Below are 22,938 nucleotides of genomic sequence, written 5' to 3' on the forward strand. Positions count from 1 at the left end.
TTTCTAAAAATCTATCTCCTGAAGGGTTAGGTTACAGAAGGTGCAAGTTCAAAATGCCCCCCTTCTCTATATGTGATCACTGCTCTGCTACCTGCTCCTGTACAATTAATAAACATCCAAACAATATTAGATAATGTGAAAATACCTGGGGGCCAGCTGCTTCTCGCATCATATGGGTTATTAAAAAAACACCTGGTGTTAGGTAACTGTTTGTTTGCTTGTTTACAGTCTGTCTATGAAAACACACCAGCTCCACCTGCGTAGTTCCTACTTGGTGCACGTCTACATTCTGCATGATAGACCTGCCAGCATGAAGTGAATGAAACAAAATGCAAAGTGATCTTGCTCTGTGACACAGAGGCATCACACAACAGAATGGAAGTTTTACAAAGCAGCACTTGTCATGAAGAAAAGGTGTTGGACCAGCAAACACTACTGGAAACGAAGAAACACAGGAAACTATTTTCAGATGTGCTTTGGATGCTTACCGAACAGCTCAAGTCTCTCTACATACTGAAAAACTGCCATTTAATTCGTGAAACAGCTGTTTCAAATCTGTATGAGTGACTCACTAAATTCCTACCAAAATGCTTGGAAAACACTGCAGTTTTGAGTTAACAGAGTGTAAATGTGTGAGCTACTACATGTCATCTTGGCAGCAAACCTGACAGACTCAAGTTTTGCATTACAAAAAGGTGCACGCCTCCAGGCTAAAAGGTTTGACTGCTCCTGGCTCAGACAAGAGGGAATCTACACGACAGCAAATTAAAGCACTGTGCATACTTTACAAAATAAGGTCGGGTGCACCCGTAGTTTACTAAAAGTTTGGTAGTAGTTTAACAAAAGTTTATATGATGACATTTAACAAATTAGTTGGCTGCAGAATGATTCAAATAATTGTATTGAGCTGCATGCCTAATAAAAAGAGAAGAAGAGAGATGATGATGTGATGCTGCCTGTGCAGAGAAAGTTATGAATGTGCATGACCTTCTCTGTCATTTTCTGTCACACTGAGCTGAAATTTGGCTTAACTGAGATCCTCATCAGCAGAACTGGCACAGGCTTCCTCATGTCAAGCCAATCCCTATTAACAGATGTCTGCAGTCATTCAAATACAGACTAACTGGCAAGCAATAACATTTCAGTGTCAGTGGTAAGGTAGTCCCCATTTGAAGGCCAAGTGCCAAGTGCTGGAGTTGCATATTGTTATGAGAAATACTAAATTTAAGCATTAACGAGAACAGCCACACTGGAACACATACACATTATTACTAGAGGTTTACTGTGCTTCATCATGCATGATAAGATGAGGAGCTCTTCGCGAGGTGGGATCATAAAAACGCAGGATCATTCCTTTGTGTTGATTACCACAACACAATAAATCTGCAAAGAATGTTCTCCAGGCTCTCTTTCTTTTGTAAATCTAAAGCTTTATTCTGACAAGCCAGGGATGCTGTTGTACCTACTTGAAGATATAAACTTTGACAGCCACTTCATCATGGGGTGTTTCCACCGGCAGGTTGGTTTGGTTGAGTTCAGTACAATTTTTTTGGCATTTCTATTGTGAAAAGTTGTGGATGGTACCTTTAGTACCTTTGGAACCGTCCCCCTTTTTTGTCATCCCTCTGCTTGGGGGTACCTAGCACACAGATCCTGTACTAAAAGGTGAAGATAGAAATGCTGCAGTCTGTTTGTTGGTCAGTTGAGAAAAAGCACTTTTTGCTCAGGGCTGAGTCATGACTGGTTTCTTCACTGTTTATACCGTGAAAAGCTTTACATACATTAGTAAACTACAACTGTAAAATGAAAGCATGTTTTGCAGCATCTAGCACCAGCTGTAGACCGGCATCTTTTAAGGTGGATAATTGCATGAAATAATGTAAATCCATCAACACACCTTAAATTTCGATATAACAACTCTGACCACTCCATCTGTGGTTTTTTTCCGTCTATCCTGGATAACATGCATTTTTAGAGATGGGTGGATCTACAAGCATTAAAGAAATGTTTCATTAATTGTGACCAGACTTTGTGAACCACATATATTCTAATCCTCACAAACCCGCTATTTATAAATATCCTATTGAGAGGGACTCTACTCCAGCTTGCCGCCCCGATCTGTGGACAATAAACAGGGTGCAGACTTCCCTCTGAATCATCACTGAAAAAGAAAATACAATGCAAAAAATATAAAATTGAAAAATATAAAATAGGTAGAAAGAATGCTGCTGGTCGGAGCAGTGAGTGACAAAAACCCCGCCTACATGTAAGACTACTGTCTGCACTGGAAACGCTATGCAGCCCATAGTTCCAGCTACAGCCCCGAGAGTCTGCGAATATCCCAATTGTATATGTCATTTGGAGAAGTTTCGCGACCAGGTGAGAAGAGATATCTAGGCAGTGGTTAGACTGAGGGAGATTTAGCACAATTCATCTACACATACTACTCACATTGTTTTGATACAAAGCTGGTTGAAAGTCTGTGAAATATCCCTTTAAGTGGTTCTAAAGAGATTACAGCAGCACCAAAAGCCTGAACTGTTGATACAAGGCAGGATGGATCCATATTTTCATGTTGTTTAATCTACATCTGAATGGCACAGAAGAAATCCAGACTCATCAGACCAGGTAATGTTTTCCAATCGTCTATTGTCCAATTTTGGTGAAACACTTCCAACTGAAGCCTTGTTTAACCTGCTGCCCCCCCCCAAATCCAGTCCTGGATAAGTGGATGGAAATAGATAGATGGATGAAATCTAGACCAGCTTGTGCCACTTGCAGACTGACAGGCTGGTGCAGGCTTTAACAGAACACTCAAGCCAATTATCCAGAAATGTATGCAAGGATTTAGCTCAGATTCACATTTATGATTGGCTTCTATGTTATTTTTGGAATGGGAGGCATTACAAGCCTCCACAGAGTTTTCCCCCCATTTAGCTCCGATTCTGCAAAAAACTCCAGGGCTGTACTGCACCAGATAATACAGACCTGTGAGAGTGGAGTGAGCACAAGAAAGACGAAAATATGTTCCAGACATGGTGAGCAAGTGTGGGAAAATTTGCTCTTTAAATGTCAATCAATAACAGTAGTTATATTAACAGAGAACTCGCACTGAGACAGTTTGCTCAGGGTGATGGAGCTCTTGTATCACTGCCTAATCCCAGCTAAAACAAACACCAAATGGCACTAAATGTTTACGATGCGTATTTAATATTATAATATGTAAGTCACTGATAGACATAATGTTATTCAATATAACACTAGAATTTGTAAAATTTCTCTTAATTAACACAAGCATGAAAACTGAGAGAAATTAATGAATACCAAATCATCAAAAATGCTTTCATGCAGATCTCAATTTCAACAGCCCACATAGTGGAGGTAGCTGTGTTACCACAGAGTGTTTTGGGCCCATTTTCACCAGGACACACAAGTTTCACCACACAAATATTTCCCAGGTTAGAGGAATTCTGCCGACCCCAAGGAGGCAAAATGAGAAACAGAAATGTCCACAGTGATCTTGCATAACTCCATTGCAGCTCAATGTTACTGTGCAAGATTCAATAACCCTTAAACACCCCAAATGTCTGCCAGCCCATTGTATTGACTTTACTTGTATTTATTTTACTTTAATTATGGACAACTGACTGAGAATGTCTATATTCTGATGTCTTCTGTTTGTGACCTGTTGGGAGCGTTCGTCATGTTCCTCCTTTTTTAGCCTCATGGCTCAAACCGCTGCAGCCTACTCAGAGGTATCAGAGTTACAATTTCAGTTTACAGAGAGAGCTAGCAGCAGCTTATAACCAGCCAACAGTGGGACTCTCAGACAACATTAAAGGAAAACTTCACCCCCTAACTGACCATTTGTAAATTGGTGGTGCCTTCAATTTGTAAAGAAAACTGTTTTTTTCTTTCTTTGCATGCCTCTGGTGAACAATTTAATAATTTAAGACACAAGTCCACATTTAACAACAACAAAACTGTATCAAAACACCCGTCTATGAACTCTTACATAAACTGCGTGGCATGATCAAAATCTCACATATCCAGTCAAATGCTCAGTAATTCAAAAACAGACAGCCCTTTCTGAAGGTGAACAGAACTAAAAATGGAAGTTATCTTTGCTCTCTTTGACAAAAAACATTACGTCACTGACTACAAGAGCTGCTGGTCTTTGTTTGTGTTATTGTGCAAATTCGGTACTTTGGAAGGTTATTTTGGATTCACTCAAGTCACACGTTACCATAAACCAAGGAACTGATTCAGGTAGTGACAGAACAGCAGCTCCTGTGTTCAGCGAAGCAAAATGACTGTTTTTTAACAATAGAGTCTGGTTTGATGACGAGCATAGATGAGTTTCACATACAGTTCAATTCCACATCAGAAAAAGCAGTCTGCTTGGGCAGAAATGAGAATAGGACTGGATAAATGAGATTTGAATTGTACTGCACGAGTTGTGTGAGAGTTTGGTAATGGATGTTTTGACATAGTTTTGCTGTAGTCAAAGGTATACTATTGTTGCTGTTTCTAAACATGCTCACCATCAAAAGTGAAAGTAAAAGCCAACCCCAGATTCTCTCTCGTTTGGTGTTTTGCCTCACTGTATTTTTTTGGCGCTGTGTCTCTTTGATGCCTGCTGCTTACTGTCTGGCACCTGGTTACTACCTTTTTATAAAGCCATGGCCTCACTGATCGCTGGGGGGGTACAAGCCCATAAACGCCCTGAACACACAAAATAAAAAAAAAAAAAACAAGCAGAGGGCAGAGACTCCACAGAAAAATACACTGCTACACACTTTTAGTTGGTCTTAAGTGATGACTGAGATGGATTACTTTCGTATGAGTCTCTACATTGTTTTTTAGTTAAATCCAGCCGTGTTTCTTTAAATGTGGTTGCCTATGACTTCAGTTCATCAAGAATTTTCTCGAGAATTTTCTTGAGGTGTGCGAACAAACTTTGAATCATAAATATAAAAATGGTCATTTTGGGGGGTGAGGTATTCCTTTAAGAAGTGTTCATATTTCTGGGGAATATCTCTGGAGCACCGTTTGGGTTATTATAGGCAGCCCCAGCCCCACGTGGACAAACAACAGCAGCCCGACCATGGCCCCTTAGGGAAGACTCGGAATAGCCATCAGATGAAAACTCTTGCAGTAGGAAGCTAATAATAGCACTGCAGAAATGCTTTTTATCACTTCAGGCAGCAAATCATTCTGTAGCTGGGATCACATCCAATAAAAGCAACCACAAAACCAATTTCATTGACTGTCCTCTTAGCCAGAGGCGGCTCGGTAGATACAGCATGTTCTCACCTTTCCTGGAGGACCGCTGTCTCCCTGCTCCCCCTTTAAGCCGCTCTGGCCTGGAGGTCCAGCAATGCCCTGAAGAACAAATTTCACAATGAAGACACCGAGGGGGAGCTGATAAAACCAGCACAGTGCACACTACACCCACAAAAACACAAGCACACTGTGACACACGAACACACCTGCTTTCCTGGTAATCCAGGTATTCCTTCTTTGCCTGGCACCCCATCTCTTCCAGGGACTCCTGGTTTACCTGCTTCGCCCTGAGGAACAGCACATTATTCAGTATATGTAATATGTGTGTAATCTTAAGCCTGTGCAGTCATGTTCACTTTTGAGTGCATTACAAAGGTTGTATGTCATCTAAAAAATCTGTGCAGCTGTCCCATTCACCTAGAACACCACAAATGATCAGTTAAAAAGGATCAATTATGGGGTCTTAACTTATTTTACACATTTCATATATATAATATATATTTTGTGATAGAGATATTACAATCAACGGTTTACAATACAGATGAAAAACAGGAAATGGTCACAGTGGCCACTCAGTCATTACAGTGTACGATATGCTGAGGACATTGTTTGTTTATCAGCCGAAGGTACAACAAATCACATGTTCTGTAACATGCTTTTCATGAGCACAAAACGCAGCTGAAGCCTCCATTTGTCAACAAAAGCTGGGTACACATGTTCTGGCATTTTTATTTAATGACCATCCCATTTTCAGTTATAATAGAAATGCCTCAGGCAAAGAACATTTCTACAATTTTACACTTCCTCGCTGAGCTCCACACTGCAGCAACAGTGGCAGCCAGATCAGGGTTGCATACTCACCACCTGCCCTGGCAGTCCTGGAGGGCCCTGTGGACCCTGCAGAGAGAAATAAATACAGTGGTAAGGAGCAGCACAATATGATACACAGCAGGAAATTTTAGATGATTTTCATGGGGAAACATGAAAGCAGATTTTCCCTGTGGAGACACTTACTACAGCTCCAGGGGGGCCCGGTGGTCCTGGTAAACCTGTGCTCCCTTGGGCACCAGGAGGACCCTGCAGACAGGAGAAATGAAGTCACGCACTGTATATCTGTTATACAACTGTAATATGATTATGTACTAGGACAACTGAACCTGCACAAAACTCTACAGTTTTCTAATTTGTAAAACAGCTACATTGTACATATTTATTTTGTAATCTTTATGGTTTCTTTCTCATATATTTTATTGTAACATTTTTTTTTTATTGTTGCAGTACTCTGCCTTTATTTTTATTTCCTCTTCATATGTTTATCGTATGCACCACACCCCAAGGTAATTCCTTGTTAGTGAAAAACTGTTTGGAAATACACATTATTCTGCAAAGATGTAAAATAAATATATTGTCTTACCTGGATGCCAACACCTGGCTCTCCTTGATTACCCTGTGAGAGACAAAAACTATTTATGACCCTGGCCAGCAAGCAACAAACAAAACAGTTTCAGTTTACATGCCGTAACAGGTAGCAAACCCACTTGCAGTTAACTCACCTTCACACCTGCTGGACCTGGAAGCCCGTTGGGACCCATGGGGCCCTAATTGAAACACAAACCACCAACATGTTAACTGCTGCTGTTAATACGAGTCTGTGAATGTGTATGCACTTTGTCATGTGCGATACTTACAGTTGGCCCCCTAATGCCAGGCTCTCCTGGGTTTCCCTGGAAGCAAAATTCGAGTCATACACTGTATATTCACATCATAAAACACTCACTAAAACTGCACACAGCGCACAGGCCACATTTCAATGGAATATTTTGACATCTTGAAAAAACATATTAGCTTTGTTTCTGAAAATCAGATAAGAAGATGGATATAACTCTTGGGTTTATCATTAAATATGACTTCCTGGAGTCTCCACTGATTGCTTGGCAACTTCATGGTGATGACAAAACTGCAGGGAGCCACATGGCCCGGGAAACAAATAGTCCTGCATTAAACAAACAAGATGAAAGCATGGACTGTGTGAAAATGATGGGCATAGCCATCACCATTTGGTTTGTGGAGTCCGGTTTTAAAGCCTCAATTTCGGCATTTCGGCTGTTGCCGTCTTGGTTTTTCAGAGCGGGAAATGATCATGTTTGGTCAAGAAGTGCATCTGACTACACGCCTCAGGAGATTATCTGCAGACAGCCTGTTACTCAAAGTGACAACACTCTTAATGATGTATAACTCTAAGGCTTAATAAAATGTAAACAGGTGAATTATAAAAATAAACACCTCCTCATATAGTTGTCATGAACCATAAGACCATAACATTTTTTGTACCAGACTGTAAGCATCTTTATTTCTGCTGTCTTTATGCTAAGCTAAGCTAACTTGCTGCTGGCATTAGCTACACATTTAACGAACTTATAGTTGTATCGACCATCTCGTCAAAGTCTCAGCAAGAAAGCCAATATCTGTGTTTTCCAAAAATATCAATCTATTTTTTAAGAAACATATGTATGCATAAATATGTTAATAAAAAATGAGCACTAAAGATTTATATTATTTTTTTATATACTAAGCATTTGACAACATTGGGTTTACATAAATAATACACAGATGTATTTCTAATTGATATAAGCGTTTCTCTAGGAGAAACAAATATACAAACACAGAAACATCTGACTGATTCGTGACAACAGGTAGGACAGTACAAACACAGAGGATCAACAATATCAACAAAGAGACACTCACATGGCAAGCTCTGAAAAATCAGTGCTGTGAGAAGGCTAAGCACACAACAGACAGCAGGCACAGCTGCATGCACGATAAGCAGACTCAAGCGAATTGACGACACAATACTTTATGGAGTAACAATAACCCAATTTCGTATTCCCCTCTACTATTGTACGCTGGATCCTGGTGAGAGCTTTGGCTCACGATGTCAGCTGACTTCCTTTCATCTCCCTCAACAAATCTGTAGTGTTTTACACGTATAAAATTCAACTTTATAGTTTGACACAAATGCCTTGGGGACAGAGGGTCTCGATTAATATTTTATGGAGGAACTGATCAAGGTCTTATTCTTACCCAGACCCCAGCTCCCAGAAGGATGTTTCCAATACAAATGCATAAAGATTAAAGAGGCTGAAATTTGCCTGGGTGGTACATGACGATGTGTGCATCCTGATGATAGGCTGTTTCCTGTTGTTAAATGCAGATACATCTCTAAGCTACTTGCTCTCTAAGCTAAAGCCCAGTGGTGTCTCTGAAGCTTTGGTCCATTTCCCACGTGTATCTGACACCACGGGGACAGGCATTCCCAGCCCTCCCTCCTCCAGAGCTCAAGCATGCCAGCCAGCAGCAGAGAACCTACCGGTCTGCCTAGAACTCCTGGGAACCCAGGCAAGCCCTGGAGAGGATGGACGACAGAGGAAGGTGGATACAAGAGGGTGGGGGGGCAGTTGGGTGGAGAACAGTGTTTGAAGAGGGGAAACAAACAACACAGAAAAGGAAAAGGACAGATAAGACATACATGAGGAGAGAGAGGAAATGAGAGAGTGAAGTGTTAGCCGCACAGCTGCAAAAGGTTACTGTCTAAGGGTCTATGAAGCCTCGGCCCAAGAGGGAGGAAGGAGCGCTCTGTCAGTTTAAGAGTTTGCAGCCAATCCAGTGGTTTAATCTGAAGATCAAGCCTGAAAGGAGGCCCCTTTGCTGGGTTACTGGTTACTCACTGGTTGACCTCGAAGACCAACAGGCCCTGGTGGGCCCTGCTCCGACATGGAGGGAAGGAAAACAAAAAGTGTGAGCAAGTGCTTAAAGAAATCCTTCACCCACAATATAATAATTTATCTATCAGTCACTCCCTCTGTTTTATGTTAAATTTGTTTTCCTGGCATGCCTTGCATGTGAACAAGGAATCCAAACACAAAGAAAATGGTCAACTGACGTAAAAGGATGGCCGTGCTTAACAGCAGCAAAACTATATCAAAGAATCTGTTTACAAACTCTCGCACTCGCAACTCGTGCAGTATAAGCAAAGTCTCATTTATCCATTCATATGATCAGTGCTTCCCCAACACACGTATTTTTGCTAAAACCTTTATTTAACCTATCTAAAACATATCTGCATGTGAGTGGTGTGATGGGGATGCTCATGCGTTTGAACTCTGCTCGTGCTTTCCATTGAGCAGAGTTGTATTTTTGTTGTATTATTTGTTTTATATGTACATCTCACAGAGCATAAACACATGTGCTACTCTTTTGTTCGTGAGACTGTTTATGTGGAAGTGTTGGTACAGATGTTTTGATACAGTTTTGCTGTAATTAAATGCGCCACCCCTTTTATGCTCTGTTTTCTTCTATCACCACAGATGAATGCAAGAAGAACTAACTGTTCTTCATTAAATCAAGGTGACACGAGGTGAGTTAGTGACATACAAAGTATTATTTTGTGGGTTAAGTATTCCTTTAATACCTCTCCTCTCCTTTCTTTAAATTTATTCCTGCACCCGACCATACGATTATGACATACAGTATGCGTACTGGCTTTTAGTGATCACTGTAAACAGTATGACAAGAAAAAATTGGAATGGGAATCCTGTTAGTTTTATATTCAAGAAGCACCATGTGCGCATTATGTGTCTCAAATGAATTAATACTCCTGTATTTACATATCACAATTCTGTCAATCAATAAATACCCAATAAATGAGAAGATAACATATTAACTATATATATATTATTGACTACATACTGTTAAAGAAAAAAAGACACACTTACCAAGTCTGTTAAAAGAAATATTAATTAAAAGTTACACACGTGTCTCTAAACCAAGAAAGTCATTGCTATATCATGCTCTGTTAAAAACAAAATTTTGTCTTCAAACGTATAACTCACTTCAGCTTACATCCAGTTCTTCACACTTACCGGTTTACCATCCTGACCAGATTTTCCTGGTTCTCCTGGTATTCCCTGAAATGACAAACCACAGATTGCGTTTTATAAAACATGTCATACTTTTTCATCATGTCTTTAGTGTCGTATCAGTACAATCAAAATTTCCTTTTTTTTCCCTCTTTTCTCACTTTAGGAGTCTGTGATAATTACAATTTTCACCAATTGTAGTAGGAACATCTACAAAAGTGTTTCTGAGTACTTCACCAGGTGTTCAAATGTCCTTCTGTCTGTCCGTGGACAGATTTTAAGGCCGGTTCCCATTGCTCACGTAAAGGAGCCGGCTCACAGAGCCAACATATTTTGGACAAAAACATCACTACGAAGATAGTTGTAATCAGTGTAAGGGGTTTGAAGTAAAGGGGTTGGTAGGAAGGGACCATTGGCCACCCGACTTTCTGCCCCGGCACGCATTTATTTTAAATCTAGTTCTAGTCTAATCTACTGCAGATTACACCTAAAGGCCAGTTCACCTGTGAGCCATCACGTCCTTTTTCTCCAGACTGTCCTCTGTCTCCTTTATCACCACGAGGTCCCACAATACCCTGAAGGACACATTTAAGTATCACATTTGCATATAGAAACATATGACAGTACATCAGATGACATATGTGATTGTATTGTTTGTTTTATATCTAAAACCTACCCGTTCTCCTTGAGGTCCTGTTGGTCCTGCAGCACCAGGCTCTCCCTTCGGTCCTACAACTCCCGGAGGGCCTCTGGCCCCCGGTGTACCAACCAGCACTGAGTCAGCAGATGCTCCCTACAGTACACATATACACACAAATATTTATGAACTCCATTCTTTGTACTGTGAGTAGGTGACATGAGGGGGGGATGTTGAGGGATGCTATATTGCTTGTTTGCCAAATTACCAAAATGCTACCCCATGCTAACTATGCCAAGATGCAGTCGTACCCTTGAATTGGACCAATACGTTTTTGAGAATTATTAATTTTTGACAGAGCATTTCTACTGTATCCTCTACAGCATTTCTAGCCTTTATGGCAGTGGTATAGCAGTCCAGGAAACCCGGACCAATTGCATGCGTTGTAAATCAGCTCATGTAATGCTACTCAGCCAATCAAATCTGTGCATTCTGATTAGCACTGTGACTTGAGTCAGTCAGTGAGCTACACATATGAGAGAGAAGCGTCGAAGAAATACCTGAGTAAGAGGAAAGTAATTTTATATGGCATGCTCTAAAGAGAGAAAAGTAGACAGCATAACAAAGCTTTTAATCAGGAATGGACAGACTCTTACATGTTCATCCATCCCACGGGCAGCTAAGAACAGTCTCATATCTCATTGTGTATCTTAAATCTTAAAAAATGAGTCATATCAGTTTGTCAAAATGCATTTTACGGCATTAATAACAAGGCTGAGAAGGTGTCTACCTTTTGACCTGGAGGGCCGGCTGGTCCCGTTAGCCCGGATTTACCCTAAAAAACAGAAGAAATTCTCACTTCAGCGTGAAAATGTTTACATAAAAAATGAATTTCTTCTCACTAACCTGATGTGAAGGAACATAAACAATGTCAATGTAACATAAACACTTACAGCTTCTCCTTTGTCACCCTTCTCCCCTCTCTCCCCCTGAAATACAGAAATACACAACATTAGCAGGATCATGTTCAGTCTTTTGTTTACCCAACTCTCAACAGACAGTATGCTTTAAAATAAAGAGGACTATTACTCTTAAATACCAAACCTCACTTTGTTAAAACTTATCCATCATTATTCTCATTTAAGTCTAACATCTTAAACTAATTAACTGAGTTGATGTGTTATGTTTTTAATAGATTGTAAATTCTAGATGGAGTATTCACTATAAGCCCCTTTGGGTTTCTTACCTCTACTGTACAGTTCTTGCTATGTTTGTTATTAACTGCTTGTTTTTGTCACATCTTATTTGCGAATATATTCAAATTAAAAGTCAAATCCTCAACTCACTCTATCTCCAGGTCTTCCAGCCTCCCCCAATTCCCCAGCTCTTCCAGGAACTCCCGGTATTCCTGGTTTGCCTGACTCGCCGGTGGCCCCTGGGGGTCCCGCTGGCCCTCGCTCTCCAATGGCTCTACCTGGAGGCCCAGGTGCTCCCGAGAGTCCTCGCTCCCCTTGATCCCCTTTTGATCCTCTCTCTCCTGGAAAACCACGGGACCCCTGGTGCACAACAGGAAATGGAAGGAGATAAACAAAATCTAAATGTTAATAAACATCAAATTGTAGCGCACCATCTGGACTTGCTATAATCTTCCTGGGGGTTTTCATCAAAATGTTTGCCTTTATCGTAAGCCTCCAAGAAATCCTTTGTCATACTTACATCTGCACCAGATGGTCCTCTTGGTCCAGGTTCACCCCTGTCTCCTTTGTCACCTTTTGCTGCCTCCTTTGCTGGAGAAACTGGTGGTGTGTCCTTCCTGTCCACAACCACCTTCAGATCAGACACCTGTGTGGAGGCAAGAAAAGGGAAAGCTGGCAGGAGCTTCTAAACATTCAGCCAAAGCCGCCTGTCTGTGAAAAGCTTTACACATCAGTGAAAGACAGTCATTTAGATTTCATTTCAGCAGCCGGGGAATTGCTTGTAATCAGTGTCTTTTTTACATGCTCCACATGAATCCAAAATAAAAGCAATATCTACTGGTCATTTTAAAATATGTTTGCACAAAAAATTGAAAGATATGGTTCTACTATGAAAGACTGAGATAGTTTTTCATCTGCAGGAATACTTCATGGGGTTTGCTAACTCCTCCACCCTGTTGGGGCAATATTTATTCTGGAGGTGACAAATCCGTTATAAACCTACGTCTGTCGTTGGTCGACATCTATGACATCAATCCCCACGTACTGCTGTGGGTTTTAACTACTTGCTGTCCTATTTTTATAATACCTATAAAAAACAGGAGCCAATTTCATGTTTGAACATGGCAACTCTGTTAATCCACTTCTACTAGATTGACGACATTTTTATTTTCTCACTGACAACAGCTGAACATGAGTTATAAATAAATGCTGAAGCTGTAAATAGCAGGATGACATTTGCAAGAACAAATGGACAAATAAAAACACTTAGCATTAGCAAAACAATTATGCTAAAATATTCAGCCACATATCCATGATAGACATATGAGCAATAACTGAGATTAAGGCGGTTAAAAGTTTAGTTGAAATGGTCTTACTGTTCTTTTGGGAATCTACAGTTTGCCAAATCTAGTTTCAATATGAGTCCATAACTCAAAATTACATTTGACTTTTGAAAAATGACTTATAAACATGAAGATAATCACAATATCTTGAGAAAATTTGAAAATGGGCCATTCACGTTTTTGCGTCGCCTACCATAGTGTACCTTTTAAGGTTCAACAAACAAAAATGTTACAGAATCTTTACTTGTCTACATACCTGAATGCCAAAAGTGGCAAGAGCCTTCTGTACATCCTGGTAAGAGAAATACACAAACACAATTAAAAAGGATGAACACAAAGTCCCAGCTGATTCATGGCAGTTGATGAGCTGACGTCTCACCACTGCTGTCCCAGGTTTGCCCGGCATCCCGTCCTCTCCTGGGTCTCCCTGCCAATAAAAAGATATTAAAGTATCAGCAAAAAAGTGCGTAAAACCTCACTCACGTCACACTTTCAATACAATTGAAATGAAAGTTTAACTTACAGCATCACCTTTGAGGCCAGGTGGACCTCTTTCCCCCTGAAAAAAAGAAAGTAAGAAGGTCAGAAAAAAACCTGACTAAGTGTTTATTAATCTTAAGCAAATTGAGATCAATACAGACAACCACAGCTTACTCTGGCTCCCACAGCTCCATGAATCCCAGGTACGCCCTGAAGGACAGAGCAAGGGCAATGATAAAAACATCAACAGATAAGACTGTGGGGGGGCTGCAGGAGCATGTGGGGACAGATGGAGATAAATCACAAATCTCTGCTGCTACATGTGAGAGCAATGCTGCTGGGGACAACATAGCCACACAAGGGCTAGATATAAGCTCGAGGTTTCTGACTGATATTTCTGTAAAATGACCTTGTCTGTGATAGTATGCAAAAAGAAACAATCACATGAAAACATAATGAGATGCAGAAGATTTTTTTGTGTATAATTATTTTATCTTTTATTAATGCATATTAGCCCTTGAAGGTCTATATGATTCCTAGCACACTACGCTTCAGGAAAAGCACTGATGTGTGTCAAATTCTAATATGCATTTCAAGAACGTAGTTAAAAACAATGTCAAAGTGTTGCTCACTCACAGGAGTTCCTGGAGGCCCCTGGGGGCCTGGGATTGGTGCTGCTTCAACTCCTTTAACATACACCACCTGATTGGCAGAGACAGTGTATAGATTAGTAAAGTTAACAAACTATAGTTCTGATTTATAATATTTCTCAAAAGGTGCATACATGTGTCCCACCTGTCCAGGAGGACCAATGCTGCCGGGCACTCCAGGAGCCCCGGGAGGGCCAGTGGGGCCTACAGGCCCAGAAAGGCCCCGGTCTCCTTTCAGCCCATCTCGGCCCTGGAAAACAAATGTGATTAAACAACAGAGGCTGCAGTCTTTTTTTTGCTTAGGAAAGTTCCTAACTGGGTGAAATGACCCAGAAATATCAAAGTGACCATGAGTGAGTGACCAAGAGCTGGTCGAAATTTCAAAATTCTGAGGAAAAGTTGTCTGGGTCCCGACTTTGAATCCACCCACTCTACTGAAATCGAGTTGACTGATTCTGACAATGGAAATAGAGTAAAATGAGTTTACAATTCTATCTGAAATCAGGTAAAGGGAAAGGTGCTTTAATGTTTCCTGTCTTATGTCCGTTAGCATACAATACATTTGGCTCTTAATGAAAACAAACGATATGCCTATTTTGTATACATACTTTTTTTTCATATAATCATACTAATTTGGATTCACATCAACAAATATAAGCGGACAGAAAGATGAATGTAAGCAGCTGCTCCCAGTGTGTTTCACTTTTGTAACTGGTAGCCTATATTCCTTATTTATTTCTGTTCCAATCATTAAGTAATATTTTTCATTTTTATAGAGCCTGAATGAAACATCACAGTAAGAACATATGAGGTGAAGTATCTCAGATTCGTTTTTGGCCGGCCTTCGGAACACTGTGGTTTGCCACAGCAGACACGTGTCAATAACATCAGCCGACACATAATTATGCAGCCTCGAATAGGGATTTTCAAAGTCGGGGCCCCAGGGGGGGCTTAGCAAATTTAAAGAAGGAGGAGGAAAAATGGTAGTAAAAAAAAGTTAAAACTTTAAAAATAATAATAATAATAATAATAATAATTATTATTATGTATATATAGGAGAAAGGACATATATTCAGAGGTTGGTGTTTTTAATTGCTGTATTACTGTTGAACTATGTTTGGAGATATCTTGCCTCGGCTGTAACCTCATGCTATTTGGGAGGCGTAGCATAAGTGCAACCTGATTCTCTAAGCACCATGGTTATTTTTTCCTAACCCCTAATGAATTCTCCATCACAAAAAAAGAAAAGCGTTTAGATACGGACATAGGATGTATTTTTATGGACGATTCAACTGCTGCTGCCTGCGACTCTCTCTCCACAGGGTTACTTCCTCTTGCGCTATAGTGGAGGCTGAACTATAAAATCAAAGCAGGTGGCCACTGCCACCCCTCCACTGATGTTCTGGAGATAATTAATATGAATTTGCACATGAAAACAGCAGTCTCACATTTGGTGCCCCCCTGGATTCCTCTCAGAAGTGGCTCCCTCTTAAAGGCTAAGCTTGATCATTAGAGGCTGGTGAATTTATATAGCTGCTTCTCAGCAGACTATTGATTCAACGGAGAGTGTGATGGTAATGTCAATGTCAGAGCAAACTACAGCTGATAAATACACACTTGAGTGGGAAAGGGATGAGGAGAAAAGCAAAGAGGAAAGCTTATGTGTAATACAATAAAGTCAAGTATCAATACAGGAAGGAGGGGGTTGGACGGGGCAGGTTGACAGGACAGGATGCAGCGGAGACACAAACTGACAACAAAACACAGAAATAATGATATAAAAAGACAACACAAAACTGACATCTCTTCCAGCTGCTCCTGATTCTCCTTTGTCGCCCTGCAGATAAAAGACACCAGAGTCACATTCACAGATATACAGACATAATAAGCACAATCTCATAAATAATCTTCTAAAAAACACAGGACTCCTACCAAGCTGATGTATTGTTTGATTTTATCTTACATGAGTTGTGTCCTGTAGTATTAAATACACTGCAAACACTTCAAAAATAAAATTCACAAATACTTACTAATTTATCAAAGACACTTCAAAAGATCATTTCACATGACAACATTCTTAACAGTATTTTAATCTACAAATTTTAAGTTGTGGATGCCCCAACAGCACAGATCTATACAATCAGTTTTTCAGTTTCGTGGTGGACACCAAAGATTAGAGGCATCAGTTCAGTTCTGACCAAACGTCTCCTCCTCTGTTCCTGAGTTAATGTTAAATAATGACTGGAACTGACGTTTGACCTCTTGGATATAAAAATGGCATCACTTCATTATTTTATAAAAAATTTTGTGATAATAACCATATGAATTCTTGATCTATGGCAAAAAGCTGGTTTTATGAGGTCACAGTTACCTTGACCTTTGACCAAAACGATCTAAAATAGTCCAGCTTGAGTCCAAGTGGATGCTTGTGCCAAATTTGGAGAAAATTCCCAAATGTGGTATTTAGAAATTATGTTCACAAGAATTAGAAGGAAAAGGTCACAGTAGCGCCTGACCTTCAAATACCAAAATTTAAGTTCATCTTTGAGTCCAAGTAAACGTTTGTGCCATTTGAAAATTTGAGGAAATTCCCTCAAAGCATTCCTTAGATTTTGAGTTCATGAGAATGAGATGTACGTACCCACAACCTGAAATCATAATGCTACTTGGCACGGCTGTCACCAGCACCAAGACTTAAACATTTTTTTATAGATTGGTCACATAAAACACTGTTGGTCATCTTAAGTTACTTTTATTGAAAATAATCCTGAAAACCTACTTGACTAAACCTCATGCTCTTAGTGCCAGATGATTGTATCAACAGAGAAGCAGCCACAAACCTTTCTCCCATCTTCACCTGGCACACCATCCTCCCCCTGTAAGTCAAAAGAAAATGCATTACAGACTCTAACAAACACACAAACTGAATAATGGCCAGCCTGCTGCAGGAGCGCTCAGATAATTCAGCTCCACTGTCTTAGAGACTCACTTAGAGACAGCCATTATGCAGCAGACCCCGAAATAAATGTCCCCACTGCTTTATTGTCAAGGCCATTACCAATTAGAGAATGATAGAGAGACAAACTGAGAGAAAAAACAAAAAAGCACTCCTGAAGAAGATTAGTTTTCTGACTGTTCACAATAAATATCAAAATGTGTCAAGTCACGATAAAATAATGTGCTGGGTGTCATATTACAGTTTGTGAGAATGACGAATGTATATTACATTCAAGATGGTGATGTTATATCAGCTGGGAAAAAGTTATAGTGAGGAGTTACCACTTTGCCGGGAGATCCCGGGTTTTCCATCTTCGCCTGCTTTACCCTGAAACCCTGAACAAGACAACAAGAATGATGACACAAAAAAAAGGTAAGTGTGGTTGAAAACAGACAAAGATGTAAAGAATGAATGAGACCGATGGATAGATACATGAAATATTAAAATAAAGTTTGTGTGTGGGTGTATGTGTTTGTACCCACAGGTGTCCCTGCAATGCCTGGAGGTCCAACTGGCCCCGGTGGGCCCTGTTCCCCCCTAAGTCCCGGTAAACCCTGATAAATCAAACCAACACACACCACAGTGAATGGTTTGAACTTATTTTTATTCAGACTACGTGCTTGCCAAAATGAAACTAATTCAGATTTGTGCGCATTTTACACATATTGGGGTGATGTAAGGACTTTTAAAGAAAAGGTTTAACATGTTTGGACATACAGCAGCAGGTACAAGTGGAGGGAAAGGCTGAGGGTGTTCAAGCACCTGCCCCTTGATGATGGCTCTTACCAAGTAGAACATTGAACAATTATTAATAATTTTCTATAAATAGAATTACACAGACACTCAGCTGTGGCATTTAGATGGTGAGTTTCATTTGTGTGATTGATTATGACATTATATTTCTAGTACTAACATTACACAGCGTCACCTTCAAATCGTGCATCAGTTACGCAACATAGGTTTAATAGTGGCCCCGACTGCTGGTTCTTACTGGGGTCAAGTAGGACATCATTTTTGAACTGCAGCTGAGGTTGGCCACGCTTGGATTGGACGCTTGTGTGTTACAGGTGCTTGAAGAGGTGAAAAATCACACGCAAAGTTCTGTTTTTCAGCAAACATTTGTCAGATTTGATTTACTGAGTAAAACACCATTATATTGCACATTATATGAAATTCAATTAGAAATTAAATTGCTTTTTAATTATTTAAAAAGTGGAGCTCAAAAGTTGAAGTGTTGTCAGATAGCCTAATCATCCTTGACCTGTCTTGAAAACCTTTCCTTCATGGGTTAGCTGAAAGGATGACCATGGCTATGATCATACAAACGTTCATGTTATGTACTGCACAGTTTAAGAGAATATAAAGGTAAGGACACCTTAAATTACATCATCACAAACGGTAATTTCCACATTTTAGAAATTCTATTAAAAAAGCCTTGATTTAAATTTCATGTCATTTTACTGTAATTAAAGGGAAGGCCAGCTCATATGACATTTTAACAGTCACAGTTTCCTCATATTTATTTATCATGATCATAACCCCCTGATTTCATCTGGAGTAGGACAACAACAATACATTACAATACATTACATTTTATATGGATAAGGGCTGCTATAATTAAACAGGTTATGCTGTAAATCATGCTGGTGTATGGGATTTTAAAAGATTATTCAAAGTGCCCTTTTTTAGTTTGAGCACCTGCCCTCTTTATGCCCTCTGTATGGCCTTGTTCAACAGCAGTTATAGAGTGGCCATGTGTCTGTCCCTTGAAAAAGGATTTAGATTTTTTAACTAAACTGTAAGTTGAGTAAGTTGTGGACTTTCAGAATCAATGTTATGATCATATTAACATTTCACAGTCTCCCGTGAAACTGGACTGGCCTTGAGATGTCTTTCCCTACAGTTGGCTTACACAACTAGCCACAACAGTGAAGACCGAATTTATACCCCTCCACAGTGCCCTCTACTGCACAAACACATCACGTGCACATATGTGGTTGCAGCTCGGGGGCAGCTGTGTGCTCACTGAAAATGTATTTCATACAGAATTAGGATTATAGAAGAGTTTTTAAACAACTAACTGAATAAATACAAATACCACCACGTAAGTAAGCATGCAACAAAAACATCAGCATTTATTTTCACATGATAACTACAACGAAACAACCACACAGGAAAAAGAAAACTCACGTCTCTTCCAGGATCCCCTTGCTTCCCAGGGTCACCCTGTTCCACAAAACAAAAAAAACAAATACAATCAGCTGTACACATTCACCTTCAAATGCAGCTCTACACACAGTGTGTTTTTTAGTTTGGAGAAAAGCTAAGGTCAGGTACCCTCTGTCCAGGTGGTCCGGCAGCACCTGGTTTACCATCCAGACCAGGACGCCCATCTAAACCGGATGCTCCCCTTTCTCCCTGAATGCACAGATGTTAGAAAACTGTATTTAAAGTACAGCCTGACACAGCTTAAGTGGCTCAAAGGATCATTCAAAACATTATGCTTCTATTTCCGCTTTTATTACTGATTTTAATTATTTGCCTTATTCTTACTACGGCAAGAGAAGCCTTGCAAACTTCCACTGTACCTGAGCATGATGAAAATTAAATTAATTAATTAATTAATTTTAACTTCTGGCCAACTGAGAATCTACCAGCTGGGAAACAGAATCCAATGGAGTGAAGGAAAGCAAGACCAGCCAGTCTATTCATCTTTTTCAAAATTGATAAAACAACATGGGTCACTTAAGCAGGTGAGATCATGAGGACCAGCCACACTGATTAATTTCAAACCTTGTCTCCAGGCACTCCTCTTTCCCCTGTGTCACCCTGGAAATGTTAGAGGTGAAAGTGATGTAAGCGTGTTTGAAAGCAAATGAGAAAATAATTGAGGTGTTTACAAATACGTAGATATAAAAACTGAAATAGAGATTTAGCGAAAGCAAACTCACTCTTGTGCCTGCAGGTCCCCGTTGTCCCTCAGGACCCTTTATAGACAGCAGGAAAAAGAAAAAGTCGTCACAAAGCATCATCAGTCACGCATACCAAATCTACAGGGGGGAAGAGGTCAGTGCGCATACAGATGGATATACTGTACTGCGGCTCATCAGATGCTCACAGAAGCATTTATAAATTGCAAGAATGAGTCAAACTCACTCGCAGGCCTGCAGCTCCGGGAGTCCCTGCTTCGCCTTTCTGACCTTTGCTGCCGTGCTCTCCTGGGTCACCAGCGTCGCCCTGGATATCGAAATGATGGAGGTTGTAACTTTCAGCTGATCATGACATGTTTTCAGCTTTTCTACAGTGTGTCTACCATAACTACAATAGCTGCAATAAGACTGGACTCGGAGAGCACTCATTATGACTCATAAGTTCTTCAGAGATACAACACAAACCTTCTCTCCTCTCTCTCCTCTCAGCTGGCCCTGGATGTCGGCCTGTTGAGGAGAACAAACATGTAGCATCAGAACTAGATTGTAGGAAGTTCTTTTAATAGTAAGAAGATAATACATTCTGCAGTGTTCCTAACTCTTTTTTCAACATACAGTACAGTGTGACACACTCACCACTTTTCCTGGTGGTCCTGGAGGCCCTTGAGGTCCCTTTAAGAAGAGAGTGACAAATGTGAATCCACTTACAAAAGGTATAGAGACATATAAGCACTTAAAAAATAAAGCAAACAACAAACCAGTTCTCCTTTCTCTCCTCTCGGTCCTGTGGGTCCAGGGCTGCCCTATGATCGAACACAGATCAATAAAGATGCTGAGCAGCTGACCTTCCTCACTGTTTCTGCTCTCAAGGCTTCAGTGGAAAAGCACAGGAACATATTGAAAAGCTGTCTGTACGATGATACATAAATGTGTGCCTCACATTTCGTCCGTGCTCTCCTGGGTCTCCTATGTCTCCTTTCTCTCCTGGTCGTCCTGGCTGACCAGCCAATCCCTGAAGGAGGTCAATTCAAAATGTCGGTTTAGTGAACTTTCCATCAATGGTTGTTCTAAAGTTTTAGCGTTATACTTTTAAATGGTTCAAAGACATGTTGCCCTACCCTCAGTCCTCTTTCTCCTGACTTCCCTGGAAGCCCAGACTCCCCCTGATGAAATGTTTAAAATATTTGCGATGACATTTACATGCTTGTCTTTAAAAATTGACTTTTTATTTATAAAAAAAGTAGACATTAAGAATATAAGAAGAAGAAGAGACCATACTTACAGGTGTGCCTTCATCACCCTTTTCTCCTCGCTCTCCCTTTAAAACACGTATAAATACAATACATTGATTTCAACTGAAAGGAAACTTTAAGGGCCTTGCATTTCAAAATCTACAACACCAACTGACTAAAGGATAAAAACAGAGAACAAAAAAATGTGAGAAAATGTCATGCCAAGCACACAAAGAGAGTTTGTTCATACCTCTAAAATGGCATCATTAGAAAGAGAAGCATGTAGGAAGGAACAGAAGGAAGCTTAACAGGCGGTCTGATCTTTGATTACAGCACTAAGAGCAACATGCAAGAACAATAACGACTTGATTATGATTTTACAAGACCACAATGTCTCACTTCACTGTGTGAAGAAAACCACTAAAAGAAAGGCACGATAAATAATTTCTTTTGTATGTCGAGAATGCTTACAAGATACTGGAAGAGGTGTGGAGAGGAGTTATTGTCGAAGAGGGAATAGTGTTACTTTTCACAGTTAAAACTATATATAGCGTATAGTCAGACCCTTTACACAACTCTTACCTCTTTCCCAGGAAGACCAGGCTTTCCTGGGATTCCTGGCCGCCCATTCTCCCCCCTCTCTCCTGTGTCACCTTGATCTCCCTAAAGAAAGGTTAAGTAACCAGTTCAATAATCAAATAAACCAAAATAAACAAACAAACAAAAAGCAGCCAGGCCTCTCACCTTGGCACCTGGCCTTCCACTGATACCAGGAAGTCCCTGAGGGGAGAGCACATGTTTTATGCATTTTTGGTTTGAGTGGTTTTGGGGCACGACTTACACTGACAAGTGGCACAAGAAAATGTTTGATGAATAATGGATGGTATTGTCAGGAATACACCACAGCAAGCATTATGAGTGTGTCATTTGTTGTTATCATTATAAAGAAGATGACTCAAGTGCCAACTCACTCTGTCTCCCGGCTCTCCTTTAGATCCTGCAGCGGACCCTCCCACCCCTGGAAGCCCCTTGCAAAGTGACGGAGAAGGAAACATCATTTAGACAGACTGTAAGTGTACTGCACAGACAAACATTCCATATTTTCTAGAGCATCGTCATCCTCTGGTTGCTCACTCTTTCTCCTCTCTGTCCCGGCTCTCCTTTTTCTCCCCTCGGCCCCTCCGAACCTGGCAGGCCTCGGTCCCCCTGTGGGAGAATGGCAAAGGTAAAAAAAATCCAACAGAGTGAAGGAACAGTGGGCTCTGTTCTT

The 22,938-nt window shown here is 40.4% G+C and overlaps 1 protein-coding gene across 1 annotated transcript in view; it reads right to left on the reverse strand.

Annotated features, from left to right (window-relative positions):
- The window catches only part of col7a1 (collagen, type VII, alpha 1), an 83,851-nt gene that overhangs the window by 28,157 nt on the left and 32,756 nt on the right, over nt 1–22,938 (reverse strand). Inside the window, 41 exon segments of the mRNA XM_042504140.1 lie at nt 5,317–5,385; nt 5,493–5,573; nt 6,148–6,183; nt 6,301–6,363; nt 6,701–6,733; nt 6,840–6,884; nt 6,975–7,010; nt 8,654–8,689; nt 10,206–10,250; nt 10,706–10,777; nt 10,879–10,995; nt 11,630–11,674; nt 11,793–11,828; nt 12,186–12,395; nt 12,556–12,681; nt 13,635–13,670; nt 13,758–13,805; nt 13,902–13,937; nt 14,033–14,068; nt 14,495–14,560; nt 14,654–14,758; nt 16,310–16,345; nt 17,349–17,384; nt 17,788–17,808; nt 17,810–17,833; nt 17,989–18,060; nt 19,697–19,732; nt 19,844–19,924; nt 20,300–20,335; nt 20,458–20,493; nt 20,663–20,743; nt 20,902–20,943; nt 21,073–21,108; nt 21,195–21,239; nt 21,377–21,448; nt 21,555–21,599; nt 21,719–21,754; nt 22,251–22,331; nt 22,413–22,448; nt 22,640–22,696; nt 22,803–22,874. Coding sequence (XP_042360074.1) covers nt 5,317–5,385; nt 5,493–5,573; nt 6,148–6,183; nt 6,301–6,363; nt 6,701–6,733; nt 6,840–6,884; nt 6,975–7,010; nt 8,654–8,689; nt 10,206–10,250; nt 10,706–10,777; nt 10,879–10,995; nt 11,630–11,674; nt 11,793–11,828; nt 12,186–12,395; nt 12,556–12,681; nt 13,635–13,670; nt 13,758–13,805; nt 13,902–13,937; nt 14,033–14,068; nt 14,495–14,560; nt 14,654–14,758; nt 16,310–16,345; nt 17,349–17,384; nt 17,788–17,808; nt 17,810–17,833; nt 17,989–18,060; nt 19,697–19,732; nt 19,844–19,924; nt 20,300–20,335; nt 20,458–20,493; nt 20,663–20,743; nt 20,902–20,943; nt 21,073–21,108; nt 21,195–21,239; nt 21,377–21,448; nt 21,555–21,599; nt 21,719–21,754; nt 22,251–22,331; nt 22,413–22,448; nt 22,640–22,696; nt 22,803–22,874 — 2,358 coding nt within the window.

The sequence above is a fragment of the Plectropomus leopardus genome, chromosome 2, assembly GCF_008729295.1.
Source record: "Plectropomus leopardus isolate mb chromosome 2, YSFRI_Pleo_2.0, whole genome shotgun sequence".
Lineage (NCBI taxonomy): Eukaryota > Metazoa > Chordata > Actinopteri > Perciformes > Serranidae > Plectropomus > Plectropomus leopardus.